The sequence below is a fragment of the Chaetura pelagica genome, unplaced genomic scaffold, assembly GCF_000747805.2.
Source record: "Chaetura pelagica isolate M959 unplaced genomic scaffold, ChaPel_1.0 scaffold1239, whole genome shotgun sequence".
In the NCBI taxonomy this organism is placed as follows: Eukaryota; Metazoa; Chordata; class Aves; order Apodiformes; family Apodidae; genus Chaetura; species Chaetura pelagica.
Window position 1 is genome coordinate 55,954 of NW_009954425.1, and position 20,243 is coordinate 76,196.

Here is a 20,243-nt window from a genome sequence, read left to right on the forward strand (position 1 = left end):
TTCCCTTTCTGAGCACTCCTTTCAAGACAAGGCTTGGAGAAGGGAAGACCAGGAACTTCACACTGAGGCAGCCAGTCCTCAGGACTTGCTGGAGATCTGCTCTCCATGACAGTGGCAGGCATGCAGAAGAGAAGGCTGAAGATGTGCAGTTTCTTACCTGGGCTTTCTCCCCGTGAGCCTCATGTACAGGTCGTAGAGCATGGCCGGAGCCTTGTGGCTGACAGTCACCCAGTACTGGTTTATCAAGTAGTTGGATGTCAAGTGAGCGTTGGGTGCTCGGAAGGCCTGCTCCAGTGGGTTCCTTTTGAAGGTGGATATGACATACTGCTCTGTAAAGGAACAGGCATTTTACTTCAAATCCAGAACTGAATTTCTGCAGTAAAGCCCACGTTGTGGTGCTGAGCACAGTTAACCTACAGTTCTACCAACTATGTCACTGAGGGTTGGACAAGATCATCGCATGGTCCCTTCTAGCATTAAAACTGATTACTCCACCTATTAGCTATTTGAAACACAATCTGACTCAACTTACTAGTGGCAGATATAAACTTCCTTACCAAAGCACCACACTGCAATTGAGCAAAAGCAGGCACTTGTAACCTGAGACACTTCAGACCAAAGGAACTGCAGTTCTGATTTCACCTGCAGTAGATTTAGGAGAGATGAGTGTTACCGTATCTTCAGATCACTGAAATCAAACTTTGGTCTGCTAGCATAAAACAAAAATGACACTTCTAATTTCTAACCACATTTTCTAAAGGGCTGATGTCAATATTGGTCTGAGTCAGGGCAGGTGATTTACACACTTAGGGTGCTGCTTCTAGAAAGACTTCATTATATCCTTTCAAACCACATCTGACCTGCAACACCAAATACTTCAGCCTGTTCTGAGAGGAGCTCTGGATGCACTGAAGCAGCAAACTGTCATTCTACTCTTAACATCAAAACTAATGACGGGGTGGAAAACTTTCATTTACTTTGTAAGTTAAGGCACAAAATAATGCTGAGCCTGATTAGGAGCTCTTGCAATGGCACAGTGGCATCAGAAGTGGCATCTACATGTGCGTATCTGGGGCATTTCCATATTGCAGAGGCTTAATAGAACTGCAATAGTTGAATATAAGACTATCATCCATAAAACAGATGGTGCTCTTATTCCTGAGCACAAGTGAATTCAACAAAGAAATGTGGGCTTTTTTGTACGTTTTTTAAAAGTGAATTTGAGAATTGTAACATCAACCTGTGCTCATGTAATAGTTTACTCTCTAAGCTTATAAGATAAGAATTTCCAAGTCACAAGAAACATCCAGATCATCCTCAGATAAGCAGATTCCAAGCATAATATTCAGACAGTCCTCTTACGTGTCTGTGGTCAGCTCATTACTGCACTAAAGTGCAGTGACTAGTGACTTTTACTTTTGCTGTTCTTGTTCTAAGTAAAAGCAGGAAACTTGCCAGCCACTTTGTTGCTAAGTTTAGACAATAAAGACTTTTAAAACAGTACAATTTAGTTTCAGTACAAATTCACCATTCATTGTTGTGTCCCCTACGCTGCAAGTTTCAGGGCTGAAGACCAGTCCTCCTGAAACTCATCTTGCAGCTGAATTAGCTAGAACTGACTGCCATCCCTTCTGCTTCACACAGCAATGATGTGCTTACCTTGTGGTCATCCTGTGGGCTGCGGTGTGGAAATATTACCCTTTCCAGCATGTTCTCTCAAATAACTCCTATTTAAGCAAACTCCTATTTAAGCAAACTCCTATTATAGCAAAAAAAACTCCTATTTGAACTTTCCCCTGTAGTTGTACCTGGCAGGGAGGGCACACTGGAATGGTTTTTTACTGAGGATTTGGAAAAGTGTTTATTCCTGAGAATAAACTCCAGTGTTTACTGGTTAGGAAGGTTTCCCTTTGGAAACATGTTAAAGACATTAATGGCTTTTTTTTTTTTTTTTTAATTTGTGCATTTTTGGCACCTTTGGCCAGGTTAGCAAGAAAGAACTAATCAGTCAGTGGAAAGTGCAGCCCTTGTCATTTCAGATCATTGACCATAAACCAGATCCACACAAATCAGCCACGTACTTATCTTTCTTACTTAAGGCCTGTAGCAGAAAATGCAGCTGCAGTAAAGCAGCATGAGGCTGTGATATTGGTGTGAGAAGCATGTATGTCAAGAGCAGATGAGAGACTTGCTGAAAACTCAAGAAAGAAAGTCAGGAATGAAAGCAGTTTTGTTCTAAAATGCACATAAAAACGCAGTGAGACTAACTTGAAAGATTTACTGGAAGTCAGGGCAACACCAGTGCTGCAGAACTTGGAACAGTTAATGCTATGGGCTTTTTCTTTATGAACCAACCTTACCCTGGCTGGCACCGTCTCAGCTCAACTGCTCTCTCCTGATTTCTGGAAAGTGTTCAACTTTTCAAGCTTAGCAGATCTGTCATGCTCTAACAGTTTGTGTTTTGGTGAGAGAGAGAGGAAACATCAGACAGACAGAGGGGTCAGGCAGAGAACCCTGAACCAAACCACATCACGTCTAGAAGCTACTGAAATGACTTACTGGGTGGGTGGCCTTTCCCCTTCAACCACAGCACAAAAGTGCAGAAGCAAATTCTACATCTCAAAGACAGATTTATCATGGGGAGAATGAGACACCAGCCTCACCTAGAAAGATTATCAAGGCTACATTGAAATTAAATTTTCCCATGCTGATCACTATTTTAAGGTTTAGCTTTGAGCAGAAATTGCACAGTGTATCTCACAAAGTCAAATTAGCAAGATTTGCATTGCAGCCAAGCAGAAAATACTACTTCAGATTAATACTCAGTTGTCTGATGACATTTGGTAACAGCAGGAAAAATAATAACAGCAATGGAAAACAGTAAGAAGAAACTCCCATGGCATAGCCTTGTTTGGAAAATAAATAAACCAGTAAAGTTCCTTTTCACACTAGAAGTCTGTATGTATCTGGAGATTGGTAGAATAAACTGATCTGAAATGGATGTTCAAGCACAAACTCTTAACTAGACTTACATATTTTTCAAATAATTCTCTTCTAGAATCTTTCTTCTCCTTCTCTCTAAGCTCACCTATGTACTCAAAATGTCTCCATCTCAGTAATGTCTTTTCCCCACCCAGGGCACCCTCAGTCCACTCCTGTCTCAATTTCTCTGATCTTTCCCTTCCTTCCTCCTCCCCCCCCAAAAATAAATTGGTAGAAAACTGGACTGAGAATTCAGACTGGATGGTTGCAGTCATAACATCCTAATGCAATAAACATCTTGGAAGGTAATTTCTTAAACCATGCAACATTTTTATGGGCAAAGTTTTGCTCTTCAATACTCCATCCTAATTCCTTTCTGTGAATCTGTACCTAATACCCTTCAGGAGCCTGAGGGTCTCAGGAAAACTATGGATATAACATGTAGCAGAAAGAGCTTCACAGCCTTACCCAAGGCTAAAATGTTGCTTTTGGTCCTTTGCTTATGCAAGATTCTGCTGCACTTACATATTTCATTGCTAAATCCATGGTTATGAGCAATGTAACAGAATAAGATCAGCTACAATGCAGTAACAGTGCTGTTTTCATCATAAAAATTACACTGAAAATGGATTAAGAAAGGCAAAGCTCAGGCAGCAGTGCTACAGTGGCTGTTGCCTAAAGAAGAGCTTTGCATTTGCTCCTGTGAAAGAGCCACAGAACATCTGAGTTTACGCATGCTGAAGATTGGCTACATTTTCCAACAACTACCTATGAAGTCTCACCTCTTCTCTCAGTCTGTGACAAACTACAGCATTAGAACTCTCATTCAGAAAAACGTCAGGAACTTGGTGGGATTTTCAGGTGGCTCAGCCAACTGCCAAAAGCTCTTCCCTGCTAAATCACTTGATCAAATCTCATGGTAGGACATCAGTAGGATTTTCAGACAAGCCTTGTTCTCCAAAAGCAATTACAGCCTGATTCTCTGCTGACTTACAGTTTTCCAATTAAATAATGCAGAGACAAATACAAAGCCAAGGCTGAGAGGTGAAACAGCACAGTAGTGATTTGCAAGCATCCTGTATTTAAAGCACAAAGATATGAATTGATGTGTAACAGCAAGTGAATCAGGCCCCATACATCTGCCCAAGAATGTACTGATGGGACGTAGCATTTGTGCTGCTCAGTTTGAGTAACAGTATTTTACTGAATGGTATAAGGATTTGTCTCCCTCTCTTTCACCCCAGCCTCAGAAGCACCTCCACTTGAAGAAAAGTCAGCTGCAAAAATAATTTCAATTCTTCCACTGACAAAATTCATGATCAAAAGGCAATTTTGAAGCACACCTGCCATGGCCAAGGTTTGCCTTCTCAAGGCTACACCAATGATTTCTATTCAGTTTTCTTCACAGAAAGAGGAAGAAAGGCTACGCTGATTCCATAATATACTAGTTTTAATTTGCTCTTCAGGTTCTCCAAGTGCACAAAAAAACCCCAAATTGAAAACCAGAGGCAGAAAAGGTTCTCCTTCAGAAAAGGAAGACTGCCCTGTTACAGCTACACAGAGCATTTTCTCATGGAATTAAGTCAACATCTGGTTCTCCATTCCTTTTTCCATCACTTTATTACCCCATTGCAGCAAACCACGTACTTTGCTGGGTTGTTCTGTGATTACACCCACAATAAAACCTGAATAAATGCTTTCCTGAGCTGAATGCCCAGCCCCAGGAGCTTTGGCTCACAGCATCCTCACTGACTGCCTTTGAGCCTCTCACGTGCAGTTTGAATGGCAGCTGCTGAATGCCACCTAAAACCAGGAAAACCACCTTTTCAAAGCCTGGCTGATGAATGCTGTTGATGTTTGACAGGTTCTAGGTTTAAATTAGACCTTACCCATTTCTCCCCAGAAGAAAGGGTTGATTCCACCTGTTGTGCAGTTGCACACCAACAAGTTTTTTGGTCTGGAAAAGAGAAAGAAGTATTATTTTAAGGTGTGAGTAAAAGAACTCAAAGCTTTATTAGTAGAAGAGAAAGAAAGCTAACAGCCCAAGAAACAGTAACATCAGCTCATAAAAAAAAATGCAAAAGAGGTCATTTTTCATAAATATGAAAAAATCAAATAAAAAATGATGTTTTAGTAAGATTCAGTCAGATTTTGGAGAACATATGAAGTTAATCAAGACAGATGGGATTTAAGAAAGATAACCTATATATCATGTATCAAAAACTATAAAAACAATAAGGAAAGCATGCATACTGACAAATTTAATACTTTCTTTTAGCATACTGTAAATAATTGGCCCAAACCAACCTCAGGGACACACTGTGTATCTTGTAATAATTTACGTAATAGGATTTGTGTTGCTTTTAAACTTCATTTGTCAGGGTGGTGATTACAAATCAATCCCTTTCAACAAAGTTCTCATTTTAATACCACATAAAGCTTGGTTGTTACTTGTGCATTGGAACTAAACATAGATCATAATGATTTTATGTCTTCTGTTGATATATAAGGCAAGAATTTGCCAAGCAGCTTGTCTGATCTAAGCCTGCTTTGCCAAGGGTGGAAGTGAAATACAGCATTTTTTTTTACTCTGCATTAGCAGCTGGAGACATCTGCCAAAATGCTAGAAGAAGTGAGCTCTGGCCCTGATCAGAGTATAGCAGCCTGGCTGGAGGATACAGCACCTCAGAGCTCCTGAGGTGCCTGTGGTCCTCACAGCCTTTCTCCACTGGAGGAGGCTGTCTGGGAGGAACTTTTCACAACTTCTGTGTCTGTAGAGGCCAGGAGATAGAACAACTTGACACAACACCAACAGCCTGTGGACACTGCACAGTTTTAATGGTGGGTTTTTTTCAGAATGCTTTGAAATGATGGCACTATGTTATCATTATTACTAATCCCTAGCAGACTTCTAGTGATTGTTAGGACTAATAGACAGGTGTCAAGCACTGCATCCATTATCTCCTGTAACTCTGAGTAGAAGGCTGATGGAGTGTCAAATATAAAAACACACAACAGTGCCTCATGTGGGAATCTGCATGATGGAAATAAAGCTGAATCTGTACTAGGTGCCCACAGAGAAAACTCACCTAGTGCTGAGTGACACACACAGCCTGTAGCAAAATGCACCTGAAGTGAAAGCACACACTCCCACTTACACCAGTGGCTCCAGCCCATTAAACACCACCAAAGAGGATTTGTCTACTTTCCCATCTTCCAACGAAAAGTCTCTCCCTATTGATTTTTTTTTTTCTACTCTCCACCCATCAAACATTGGTGGAGTGTAGAGCTTTGTAAAGCTTCTACACTATGTAACGAAGACTGCAATTCTCTGCTGTTTTAGAATCTAATTTCCCTCAGTAATGTCACCTGCCCTGAAGGATACTGACTTTCTAATGAGATGATTTGGAAAAAAAAATTAAATTATACCACACATGCTGTTCTTCCAGACAGCACCTAAGTGCAAAACTCTCTCCCTGAAATTAAATTTACAGAATGCTCAGGCTCTTATTTTTTTGTTTACAGATTGCTAACCCTGGGGTTGTGCCCAGCTAGACAAAGCTCTAAATCAAGTTCTGCAATTGCTCCTTTAGCCTCATAATTATTTGTGTGGGAACCAGATGAGATGCATGTATCTTTCACCAATGAAAAATTAGAAAAAATGGGACTTCTCAATCACAGCCAGAGTCAGGAAGTCGATCTACGTGCTGAGATACAGCTCATCAGCACGTGTTCATCTCCTTTTTCCAGTTCTATGGAGAGCCTGTAGCTCTCTTCACTGGGAGGCTCTCAGGGGGCTGTGTCTAAGGCTGTATTTATTCTTCCTTCAAAGGGGAATAAAAAATGAGAAAAACAAATCTGAAGAGCTGGTGAGGTGCTTTTATAGATCCCTGTATTTAGGTAACTGCAGCTCTTCTCTACTCTCAGCTCAGAGGGCTTACTCTGTCTTTCAAAGTAAATTAGTTCTGCCTTCTATTTGGCTGGTATTGATTTCTCAGAGTCACATAAACCTCCAGAATAATTCATGTGGTTTACTCTGTAGCACCTCCTACCTAATGATGAAGGGTCAGAGCCAGAGGTTCACAGGCAAAGATCTTAAAACTTTAGTGTCACTTTAGTGTCACTCTTCTCAACAACACAAAGAATGGATGCTTTTTTTAGATCATCTCCCCTACTGTATCACCCCATAACGTATTTATATTGTGCAGTGTTTTCCAAGGAAAACACACAGAGCATTTTCACCCAGAAAGCTCTAGAGGCCACTTGAAAAGCAACTCTGTGTAGCTGCCTGAGAAAAGAGGGTAAAAAAAAAATCTGCAGTACATGTCTTGGACTTCAGAAAAGTGACTTTTGAGGGAGAAAGACTTGTCAGTGGAGCTGATGTTGTACTGAGAAACAGGTTTCACCTATAGCTTTAGAGATTTCCTAATTTTAAGGCCTGGTTTATTGATTCTGCTACAAACCTAGTCCTTGCCAACCCAGGGAAGAAAACACGAACCAGAAAATTAATCAAAAGGGCTGTTGCACAAGTTTTTCAGCCAGCTCCTGGTTCTCTTTAAAGCACTGGCGCAGGCAGCAAACGCCCCAGTTGGGCAGAAAAGAGGAGTGCCTTCCCACCTGTGCACAGCTGTGTACCACCCAGCTGCCAGGGTGAAGTTGATGGCCACGTCTACCGGGATCATGTCGGCCACCGCTTCGTTGTTGGCAATGACGCTCCGCAGGATCCCCTTGCCTGCCTGCGGGACGGGGAAACAAACAACAGCAGTGAGACTTCCTCAGCTCGGTGTGAGGACAGAGCACTGGGGCAGCACTTTCTCCAGCCTGGCAGCTGCTCTAGAAGATGATTTGGTTTCGGTAAAAACAAACGTGGCTCTCACGTGGATGCCCCTCTCCTGTGTTTTGAGAGGCAGCCTGGAACGCGGTGCCAGGCTGTGCTGTCTGTGGCGGGAAACGCTGCGGTGCCTCCCTGACTCCGTGTGACACACTGTAGAAAATAAGGACTTGACTTCAGAACAATTCCCAGTGGTACCTGGGGTTCCATCTGCTTAAATGACACAGGCAGACAGAGGTCTAAGCGTCCCTCAGAAGACAATAGTCACTTTGGAAATTACACTGGAAATTACACCAATAGGCTTTTTGAGAAGTTTACTCCCTTTCCTTTGGAAGTGTTCACACCCTCCTCCTGTCCAAAGCTGTGTCCTTTAACAAGAAAGATACAGATTCAGGAAATTAATGAGTGAAAATACAAAGTGCTGACAGCTAAAGAGAAAAGGCAGGCAAGAACAGCAAGATTTTTGTTTTGCTTTGGTTGGAAGTGTGTTTATCAGGGCGTCAGGTCTCCAAAATAAATACATTTAACCTGAATTCATATCAAGGGCTTCCCCCAATAACCTCCACATGAGTCTTTCAAGCTTCCACAGGAGACATGTGGCTGGAGGACACCTGCGTGATCAGATGGCTCCGATGTGACAGACTGAATCAGACAGGACAATTCAGCAATACAAGAAAGGTGGAGGTGAAATGGGGTGAAGAAGCTTAACCTAGTGTGTCAGGTCTGAGGGCTGAACAGAACAAATTAAAAAGAACCCCCCAAGGGCAGAATCAAGGTTACAATCAAGTCCTCTAGCATGTGGGAAATAAAATGCAATGGATTTGAGTTTCATGTAGAAGCTGAGGACCCAGTGAAAAAGCTGGAAGGATAAACGTGCTAGTGAAAAAAGGAAGTAAGAAAGCTCATATAATTTAGATCCATGGAAAGCCAGAGAGAAGGAATAAGTGAAGGGGCAAAGGAACATGCTCTACAGACCCACAAATACTTTAAAGTCAAAGGGCAAAGGAAATGTTACAGCATTTTATATTTTTTTTTCTTCCAACCTAAGAATCCCATTTCATGATGAAATAGCTCTCCAGCTGTTAAAGATTAATTTTTCCTACCACAATTAGACAGGAAGTGCCTAGTTGTGCGAAAACTCACGCCTGACATCTGGGGGGAAGAAAGATGTGATGTAAAAAGCATTTAGGACTTGATATTAACTTATGAAGTGCATGCCACTCTCTACTGGTCACTGGCAGATTTTAAGGGCCACTACGTTCCATGGTTGGGAGGACTTAACTCTGGATTATTTTGTTCCCTTTCTCGAATCAGATGGCTTTGTTACGCTTCACAGCTTGCAAATAAGGGAATAACACTGATGACTGATTTAAGTTTCATGAGCTGAGACTCCTGAGTGGTCTTAGGATCCCAGCATCGCATCCTTGGTGCAGGTGGCAGAGGGATCATAGAGGGACAAGCTCAGCCACACACACCATGTAAGCTTCTCCACAGGACTCCATCCTCCTCAAACCCAGGGCATGTAATTAACTTCTGCTGCCCTAAGCTAAATCTCAGCTGAACCATAGTCATTCTTAGACATTGAAACTTTGACTTGCAACACCACAATGATATTTTTTTATGTGGTTTCTACTACTGCTTTTTCAAGTGGAAAATAGCAAAAAGAAACAAATCAGGAAATCAAGGTTAGCTATGAATTTTCCACTGCTGACAACAAATTCCCACTAAAGATCACTGTATTAGCAACTATCACATAGACACACTAAAAACCTCTTTAAGGTCTTCAAAACTAGGGAGTTTGATGGATGTGCTGCAAATACACCTGTATTCAGAGCAGCATGTGACCATCAAACACACATGGATGAATGAGACATTTCATATATTGTGTATTAAACAAAGACTTGGGTGTCAGTGGTTTAAGTTACTTCTTACATTGGAAGTGGTTTGGTACAGCTTTATTGGGTTTGGCTTTATTTCCACTTAGAGTTGCTGGCTTCTCTCTCTTCAGTGAAACAGAAGCTGCTGTAGCTGAAGCCAACAAAATAATTTTCTGGTCTGAGTCTAATGTTTCTGGACAGCCTTCCAGCTGAAGTGCTTTGGGGCCAGTCACTGCCCAGAAGATGAATTAAACCACAGTTCTGCCCTACAGCTCCACTGCCTTGCAGTGTACATGTAATATGGAACAGTGAGACAAAATGCCTCAATTAAGGTCTAGCAGAAGTACAATTAATTTCCCTTTTCAATCAACAAAGCTTCTCCCCACAGCAGCTGGATAAACTCTAGGCAAAACAAACATAATTAGACTATCAAGAGCAACTTGAACTCCTGTCTTTCACAAAGATTTAATGGAAATACATCTATTTGAGGAATTAAATCAATTATAAGATTCAAATATTGTAATGCTGACTGATGAAAAAACCACAACTTTGCAATGTTTGGAGTTCTGATTCTGATCAGGTGATCCCAAAGATCAACTGAACCAAACCTGAACCTGGGGATTGTTCTCCACGTAGGATAAGCTTCCATTAGAAGTGGTAAAGGAATATTTTAGTATGGGGACACACACACACTTAAAAAAAAACCCCAACAAATCAAACACAAAACCACTTCCCTTTTGCTTTTTCAATCCTTAATTAAGGCTAATAAAACTTCTTGACTAATACATCCACTTGGAATGGCTGCCACGGCTGGTTTGAGTCACACAACTTCCAGCCAGGTAATCAAACTAACATAAAGGGTAAGTCTCAAACTATCACACAGGATTTACCAATTCACCATATCCAATATATTAATTCAGAACACACATATTTCCCTCCCCCCACCCTAGAAGACCAACAGTCTCTTGTGATGCCCAAGAATAAATAATTTTCACAACCTCATCTCTACATGCATTGTCATTGCTCTTTGCCTTTTTTTCACCCTATAATCACAAAGTCTTTGCTTTCTATGGAGTTAAACTGGAGATGAAGAAACAGGCTGGCCTCTGCATGTGACACCTGACCTGAGTGAAACCATTAGGTAGGCTGTTGCATTCAGCAGGGCTAGATTTTTTTCTTTCATTATTATGATTTTTTGCTTTGAAGTGTAGAAAATACAAGTTACTGGTTTAAGTATATAAAACACATGCAAGCTGTAATGTAAGATCCTAAAGCAAACCCAATGAAAAGAAAACTCATACATGGGCAATATTCCCAAATACTTAACCATTAGGTATTTTTTACTTGTTGGTAGATTAAAACTACCAGAGCTATTTCATCATGAAATGGGATTCTCAGGTTGGAAGAAAATAAAAAGAAAGAGGGGGAAAAATGCTTTTTAAAATGCAAAAAGTTAAACTGACATGTTTTTACCTGGCTTAAAGCATATGAATTTGGCCTGTGTTTCATAATGCACCACCATACAACACAGGCATGGCAATGAGCTGCTGTGATCTGTTACTTGTGTAATTCACTTGCAGGGAATAAAGAGCAATATAATGGCAATTTTTGTATAACATCCTCCTTGCAAACCTATTCTGGCCAACTTCTTTGACAAACATTTTAATGGTCAAAAGTAGCCATAAAAAACCCAATCAAAACTAACAGGCATCATTACAAAAGTTAGAATCTGTCACATAAAAGTCTAAGGAGTGGATCTGTGAAAATAAGGAACCATAAAACCTTTCTTTATTGTGATGACAAGAAATAGTCATGAAAGAACACAGAAGAAAGCACAGGTCCTGGGAGTGGAGCAGACAGGCAGTACAAGCTTTAAGTCAGCATCAAAGAAAAGCCTCATTGATAATTATTTTAAAGAAACTGTGACATAAATAGGAGCTAATAACACTTTGTGACCACAAATGGTGCATCAATGGTGACCTGGAAAATTCAGCTCCAAGACTCAAGCTTTGACATCTGTGAATTACCCTAGTTTCAAGTATGTATCTTTTGTCCTTCCTTTGAACATCTAGCAAAATTTGTCCAAAAGTCTAGGGGTTTTATAATTTTTAGAAACTGCAGTTCATGTTTAGTGCCTACTCTTTCAGTGCAGCATAAATGGACAGTTTTCTGGGTCCTACAAGGCATATAGATGTACAGCAAGCATGTGACATCCTTCTACCAGATTCAGAAAATTGCTATGACCCTTTTTTTTTTTCCTTTGAACATCTAGCAAAATTTGTCCACTGTGGAGGAACTTTAGGGTTGCTATTTTATTACCTCTCACTCCACTTTCAGGGGACCTTAAAGAATAACGAGACATACCGCAACAAATATTCCACTTGTCCCGTTGAAGCTGTCAATCCAACCCTGCAAAAAAGAAGAACAATTACTATTCCTTTCAATGACATGTTGCTTAGACAGGCTTTGAAATGGTGACGGGGCTATAATGCTGTGGTGCAGACAAAGAAGCAAGGAGAAACCAGTTCAGACGGATGCCAGCCTACCTGGGCCAGCTGCCAGGAAGCTAACCAGTATGAAGTACCTAACTGATTCTCAACAGGCATCATGTGATACCTCATTCTGTCTGCAATTTACCCATTAGCAACAGAGCCTAATTTTGTTTTTAGAAACCACTTATTTCCTATAGTAACTTGGCTACAGGAATAAACTCTTGACTTTAAACACAGCAGTGTCTTGGTGCTGTCATGTTTGCTGAAAGCAGTGTTATACATCCTCTGACTTAGAGCATGCAGATGTCACCAAGACCCATTTGGTTACCCCAGTGAGCTTCTAAGGCAAGGAAGGAAAATTAATTAAAAACCCAAAAACAACACCACCAAAACACAAACCAAACAATTCCACTTTTGAATCCCATCCTACTTCAGGTCAGGGAAACTGCCACCTGTGGTAGATAGAGTTAAGAGCAGTGGTGAGCTGTCTGACCCAAACATGTTATGTCACCTAATAGAGTTTGCTCTGTCTTGCCAAGACGGGGAGGTTGGCACAAAGCCTCAGACATGTTTGGCATCCTTCAAGAAGCAGGAAAGCCAGAGGTGACTATGTTGCCTTTCCAATTTGGCTACAATTTTAGGGTACATTACTCCTACCTGCATATTTAGCTTAGTGAATTATTTTGGTTCAAAAGTACAGCTGTAATTTAATTACTGTGTGGATGACACTTGTATCTGCAACAGGCCCATACAAGTGTGAATCCAGTGAATTCAGCAACTATCACCATAAGACAGAGATACCAGGTAACTGCACATGACACGATCAAATGCTTTCAAGGACCATGTGAGGTCTAGTGTGCCCATCAGGACCTTATTAACAGGCTGACCAGACCCCAGAAAGACTAATACCAGAATGCATCAGGACTGTGACTGACCCTCAGATGTTGCCCCAGCTAGTACAGAAACTCCTCTGTGTGTCTGTCTGGACATGATCCTCTGTGTGCAAGACTGTCAGTTGCAAGTCCAGCATTCTGCACCCTGTACTTGTCATTAATGCTCTAATGTGTTCTTTTCACTCAGAGACAAGACTTTCCTCAGAAGATGCTGAAGCAGGCTTGCTGTTCTACTCTAGGACGTCCTCCACCTCTTCCACACACTTAGATATGAACTGGAGTACCTGTTTCTCAAGTGGACACTAAGCAGGGAGAGATTCCTGGCAGTACTGCAGCTACTGCAGCTGCATCAATGTGCTCAGGGTAGGGAATTGCTGTGTATAAAGGCTTACAGGGAAAGGCTCATGCCAGCTAGCTCCCACGATGGATGGCCTGATGATAGCAATGTTCAAGTTTCCTTTCTCTTGCTGAATCAGGTATTCTGACAAGGCTTTGGTGTAGGTGTAAGTGTTGGGCCAGTCCCCAAGCAACTTCGGTGTGATGTCTTGAATGATAGATTCATCCAACCACCTACAGAAAACAAGGAGAGTGTCATTATCTGCCATGCACAGAGAGAAAAGACTGAGGCGAAAATTACCAGGGAGACAGGAATCCTCACCTGAAACAAAAGATGAGCAAGTCAAAGCCATTTAAGACAAAACAAGAAGCAACTGGTTTGGATTTAGAACAGCTCTGTGGAGAAAGGTTACTTTTGTCTTCAAAGTACAAAATAATACTGGTGAGCTTCATGCTATTCATTGTATCATTATAATCTCCTTTTAAAGCAAACTCTTGTGTGCTTTATGCTTCACTACAGTCTGTAACGTAAACACAGTCATGGTCTTCAGATTGATGGAGCTTTCCAACCCAGCACTCTCACTAGTTATTGCTTATGCTCAGCCAACACAGTCCCTGAACACTCCCAAGCAGCTTTCAGGAGATTCTTGGTAACCTTAAGTTCCTGAATGGAGTAGCTTTACAAAGGTACTCAAAGCTGGAACATGCTACAGGGGTATTATTCCATTAGTGCAATTTACAGTGTTAGATGTTCCTTTGTACTTTTTTTTCCATGAGCTTGTTCACATAGGAAATTAGGACCTTAGGAAACCTTAAGGACCTTAGGAACTTAGGAAGCCTTAAGGACCTTAGGTTCTTGGTAACCTTAAGTTCCTGAATGGAGCAGCTTTACAAAGGTGCTCAAAGCTGGAACATGCTACAGGGATATTATTCCATTCGTACCATTTACAGTGTTAGATGTTCCTTCCTACTTTTTTTTCCATGAGCTTGTTCACATAGGAAATTAGGATTAGAAACCTTCTGCAGTGCTAGCTGCTTAAAAACAAAACAACCAGGCAAAAATAATAAAAAATTATTATTATTATTATTTTGTAAGGTGTTCAAGTATCTAATCCATCAGAAGTAGTTATGCATATACCTTTTAAAAAGTGGATCTTACCACTGGGGCGCTGCAGCGAGGGCTTAAAGCTCAAAGGCTCTTCCCTGGCACACCACCAACACTCCACTGGTCCTGCCAGCAGCTGGGACTGGCTGTACTTCCAGAGCCCTTGCACACTGCTGCCAATCCCTGACAGGCTTTCAGTAGCCTGGTGTTACACCACAGAATCAAAGATTAACTCCTATAATCCAATTTGTAATTAAGTCAATGGACTTATAGTTCAGACTGAACAGGTACTTCCTAGGGGCACTGCCAGGATATGGTTTCCTGTGGATCCTTGCTTCACCCCTCTTTGTCTTGAAATTCAGGAACAGGTGGAGGTCAAGGGGAGAAGAATAAGGTGGAGAATTACTTGATTGTATCAACTTAAATATGCAAACTCCTGATGGCTGAGGTGGCAGTCATGCTTCTCAGATGACTCTCTAGACACAAATGGAAACACTACAGGAAAAAGTGTCTGCAGTTAATCTCTCAGTTTTGCAATGAGTTAAAAAAATAATCTGACCGTTTTTATTTTTAAAAGCTCATTTCTGTGTACTTAAAAAAAACCCCTTAGGCAAAAATACTTTCCTTTGCAAGCCTAATTCCCATGCTCCAGAAACAAGGCAGAAAAATTGTTTAAGCATAAAATAAGAAGCTGAAATCCACAGAGGCCATAAGCAGCACACAATACTGATTTCATTTACAAAGCCTGTTTAGGCAGCCACTGAACCCAGCCTCCACAAGGTCTCAGCTTAATTGCCATTGTTTGAACCTGTTGAGTAATTAACTACCAAGCTACCAAAAGGAGATCTCTGTTTCTGCAGAGCCTGGGAGAAGACTAGGTTCATTTAGGAACTAAGCTGCATGCAAGTTTCTTTTACCTCTTCCTCTCTTTTTTTTTGTTTTTTTAATAATAGGCATTATAGGTTATTATATGCTAATAGGTTAGCATTTGTCACAAAGCAAAGACAGGTGTAGAAGTACAAGGAGAAGCAATTTTCCCTTTTCCCTTTCAGACTGGCCTCTGCATTACTTCAAGTGGTGACCAAGAGTACTATATGCTCTTGCCTGTCTCAAGGGTACCATCCTACCAGGTGATCTGATCTACCAGCATTACCATGACAGGAGTGCTGAGCTGATAGTTCAGCGAGGTGACCTGTTCCTATTCCTCTGTGACCTACTTTGAAGGTTTCAAAATGCTAAATCACAAAGCTACTGCTTTTGCTCACTGCTGCAGTTGCCTCATAGAAACAAGAGATGCAAATTAAACACCACATCCACGCACCAAATTACTCTTACCATAGGAAAACAGAACTGTGTTAATCACTTTGCATTAATCAGACAAATTGATGTTTCCTGCAAGAACAGAAACAGTTCCACTTCAGCCCACACTTCACTGTGTGCTGTGTTCTTTACCTCAGCACACCCTTCAAAGCTGATTTCCTTCAGCTTTAGATTAAGGCAAACCTTGCTTGATGTGGCAGATTATATCTTTCCTCTATTGGCCCGGCAGGGCTTAAAAGTTCTACTTTTGCTTTGCACAGATTAAGCCTGAGGCTTTACTTGCAGGTTAAAGATCAAAATACTGGAAAGCAGAGATATAATAGGAGAATAAGTACAGAAAAATGAACAGCTGGGAGTCCTACTTGGGATTTCAACTGAGTAAAGAATTGCAAGCATATATCAAGTGCATGACCAAAAGCAGCATTAAATGAATCTGTTTTTGCATCCAGTTTTGTGCTCATGCCTCTTAATGCACTTGCAGAAGGGCACTTTAAGACAAGGGCTGTTTGCAAAGGGAAGCTTTCAAAGCTGCCTGATGAAAAACCTGACCTGTATTTCTTCCCCCCTGTTTGAAGAGAGTTATTTCCTTGTCTTCTTGTTATTCCTCCCCCCCTTTTTGAAGGTAACATTTTGATATCTGTGAGATCTTCTTTGAAACCTTCTGCACCCAGATATCCATGTTATTTCTTCCACTTACATGGTGAATAATAAAAGGTGTGTCTCTGCCATCTCCTTCCAACTCTGCTTTGACTTCTTGCTCTTTCCCAAAGTCATCTTCCACTCTTCACAGTCTTCTCTATCTCAGTCTGTTTGCATCACATGCTAACATCCCAGAGACTTTCCCCATCCTGCACACTCTGCAGACTGATGCATCTCCCTGATATATCACCTTTGATTTGCAGAACACTTTCCAACTCAATGACCCTGGAGACAGTGATTTTCAACAAGGCCCACCTGATTTCAATGCCTTTGAAAGCAGTGGTTGTCTTTGCTATGAGCAATCAGAACCCTACCTGCAAACACTAAAGAAACAGCTGCCACCCTGGCTGAGGGCACGTTGGGATTTCTGTCTCACTGAAATTATCAGGTGGTGAACTTCTGGAGTGTGGGATGTAGGAAAAACAGTAAAACAAAACCCAGTAAAACAAATTGGAAAATCTAGCAAAAAGGCAAGAAGACCTTTCCCTAATTATGTGTCTAAGAAACACCAACCAATCTTACTACTAAGATAAAAATATCAAAGAACACATCTGACAGTACATCCTCTGTCACTTAACCTTTCTTTCAAACATCATCCTCTCTGCTGCACATATGAACTATGAGGTTGGAAGGGACCTCGAAAGATCACCTCATACAACTGGAATACCACTAGACAATAAGTGAAAACAAAGTTACAGCTGTGGGAAAATTCTTCCAAGCAGATTTCCTGTGTCATTTATGAGCAGATTTTGCCATCCTTTCTAATTACTAATTTTGGTAAATTCAATTAAATGAGCTTTTTTGTTGTTCTCTCAAAGGCCTGAATTCTCATACTGAACTCTTTCCAAAACAGCCTGTTTCTCACTCATTCTCATATAACTCTGTTTTAATACCACAGCATTGTTGAAATATGTGGAAACAGCATTGGGAAGCTGAAAAGAGGAAGAAATGCATATGAGGTATGTGAAAAATTTCATTTCTTGCTAAGGTTGCAAGAGAATTGAATCTTAGAGACAACACAACTCCCTTCCTGCTTAACTTACTCCATGCTGGACCCTCATGAAATTACACAGTCTTTTTAAAAATGGTGTCTGAAAAAAATGTAGAGATAGCTGAAATCACAGGGTTATTAAGTGTGGTTTATGCTGTTTTTTAATACTTCTGGTTTTTGGAAAAGTATTGCTAAGCTCAACAAAATGTTTATGAAGTGTGACTCCAGCAGCTCTGCAGGTAAAAAGGCTCCAAAACAGACTCTATTCCTTTTTCAAAAAACCTCAGTAAAGCCACTTTCAAGAGCAAACCCAGGCAGGTCAGCCTGTGGATGGATGACATTCTGTGTACGGTGCCCCTCAGAAACTCCTAGAATGAAAGTTCTCTCTTCCCTGGGTCTCACTCTCAAGGCCAGTGTTTCTTGTGTGTGCAGAAAAGGCCACACAACAACAACAACAGCAGCTCTGAAACAGGAATCCCACTGGACAGGTTATGTTAACCCTGTGGAGGTCTCCTGCAAAGTCAGAAGAAGTGATGCAGTTCCTACTCACTCTACTAAATCGAAGAGCTTCTTGGGCTCAGCCGGGGGTGGGTAGATGACTTCATCTATGCACTTCCTGACACAGTTTGCATAGGCAGTGGAGATGTGGACGAAGGCCTCCAGGTTCTGCATCTGCTGGGCCAGCTCCAGAAGCCGCTGCGTGCCCATCACGTTCAGCTGGACGGCTTGTCTAGAGAGGGCAGGGGAAAGAAACAAAAGGCATTTCACTGGAAAGAATGTATCAGAGCCGAGCATTATTCAACCCCCAAATAATGGAAAGACAAATCAGGGAAGAGAAGGGGGTCACAGGAGAGTGGAATGCTTCAATGAAATGCAAGGGCTAAAACAGCTTTCAGTGCAATGCTGTTGGATCCACTGTTCTGGCTACAGAATGTGTCTCAAATACCTTTACACCAATCAAAGCATCAGAGATGACATTTAACTGAAATCTCTAAATCTGACAAATTTAACACCCCCTTCTGGAGCCAATGTTTCCAATACACACAACCACTGGGGCATTATGGTTCCTATGGTCCCCATTCAACTTTCTTGTTAAGGGACCACTGCTAAACCAGAGAAACATGGTTTCTGTAGGCAGCCAAAGGCCCTTGGGCCCAGAAAAACAGTTTCATACTGAAAGAAGACACAATTAGAGATAACAGCTTAAAGAAGGAATGGAGAAGAGAACCAACAAGCATAAGAGAAAAAGAGTCCTGGTTAGTAAGGTTGACCTTGAAGCATAGCTAGAAGTTGTCCTAGAGACAAGCTGCACTGGATCTCAGTAAGCACATTTTTTGGCATCCTTTGTACTGGATGGAAGACACTTTCCTGGACAGAAGGGAAAAGGAATGCAATCTGCTCAGCCCAGGAGTAGAAGCTTTCAACAACGTGTTCAAGTTTATGAATGATGTTATCAAGTAGAGTGTACACTACAGAAATGAGTACACCAACGTTGAAGAGAAACTGTAAATAGTCCAGATGGAATGGAAACAGAAGCTAGAAGTATGATTAATGTTTGGATCATGATATCTAAAGTCAGAGATACATTTTTTTTTAGCATGCTGCTAAAAAAGAATAGCATTTTCTATGAATTTCTACTTCCACCTGCCCCTTCTAGCAGGATGAATGCTTCTACTTTTGTTTCCCTTAATATGAAAGTTGCTCTTCCACATACATTTCTATCCAATTGTATCCCTCCTGACAGGGGGTGAACAACATTGAGCTCAGAATATGGGCCCAGCATGGATTTCTGCTGACATATTCAGAATTCTTTTAGCTTTCTAGGGAAGTATCATCTAACCCCAGGGATCTGCTACTCTTTATTTTGCCTATTTATATTAAAACTGCATCTACCAATATTTCAATATAGCACAGTTTCTCAGATTTCTGTCCTCGAGGGTTCTATCTGAAGAATTCCCTAAATGTACTGCATGTTGGTGCCAGTAATGAATTTAGTTTTTCTGCTGTTGCTTTTCTAGCATCTTGACAGCACTGCTTTTGCACCTCCCTTATCTATCAGCTCTTCATATTCTGGAGTGGGCTTTGGGCTTCTGCTATGCCTAAAAATATTCTTATTTTTTGTGCTGTTAGCAAATTACTGCTCAGAACTTTCATTTGAGTTGCAGTGCTGTGCTTTCACATTTAATTTTCTAGAACTTCTGCCCACATGATATATTTTGTTACTCAGAGAAGAATAATTTGACTTTAACAACTTCTTGTATATTGCTGTTTAATCATCCTGGATTTTCCTTGTTCTGTTAGAGATTTTGACAGATCACATGCAGCCAGCCTTTAAATAGTTTCCACACTGTCTGCAAGAAGATAATGATTTTTTCTTTTAGCTTCTTTCTTTAAAAAACTAGTTTCCTTTGGATGTTACATGCCACTGTGACATATTTTTATAGCATGTTCATTCGTGTATTGATTTAAGAACATTTATAGCTGTTCATGTCATGCTGTGCTACTTGTGCCTTGAGTCAGGTGCAACACATGGCTCAAGATTAAATCAAGAGCTGGGACTTTTCTGGTGTGTTCTCTAATTAGTTGTTGCAAAAAGCAATCATTTACGGTGGACACAGTGGATATCTATTTAGCCTATGTATGATCAAATGAAGAGTGACACTAATAATTGTTTGCTACTCTCACAGCTTCAGTGTTTTCCAAAGAGCTGTGAAGAT

The 20,243-nt window shown here is 41.0% G+C and overlaps 1 protein-coding gene across 2 annotated transcripts in view; it reads right to left on the reverse strand.

Annotated features, from left to right (window-relative positions):
- Positions 1–20,243, reverse strand: part of LOC104394837 (fatty acyl-CoA reductase 1-like) — a 64,548-nt gene that overhangs the window by 6,819 nt on the left and 37,486 nt on the right. The window contains exons 3-8 of one of the 2 annotated variants that reach the window (XM_010004473.1): positions 18,077–18,256; positions 13,468–13,645; positions 12,055–12,099; positions 7,600–7,718; positions 4,872–4,939; positions 158–329 (exon numbers count right to left, since the gene is read on the reverse strand). In XM_010004473.1, the coding sequence (XP_010002775.1) occupies positions 158–329; positions 4,872–4,939; positions 7,600–7,718; positions 12,055–12,099; positions 13,468–13,645; positions 18,077–18,256 (762 nt within the window). Of the gene's footprint in view, positions 1–157; positions 330–4,866; positions 4,940–7,599; positions 7,719–12,054; positions 12,100–13,467; positions 13,646–18,076; positions 18,257–20,243 lie in introns of both variants that reach the window. The other variant, XM_010004474.1, reaches the window with a different exon arrangement.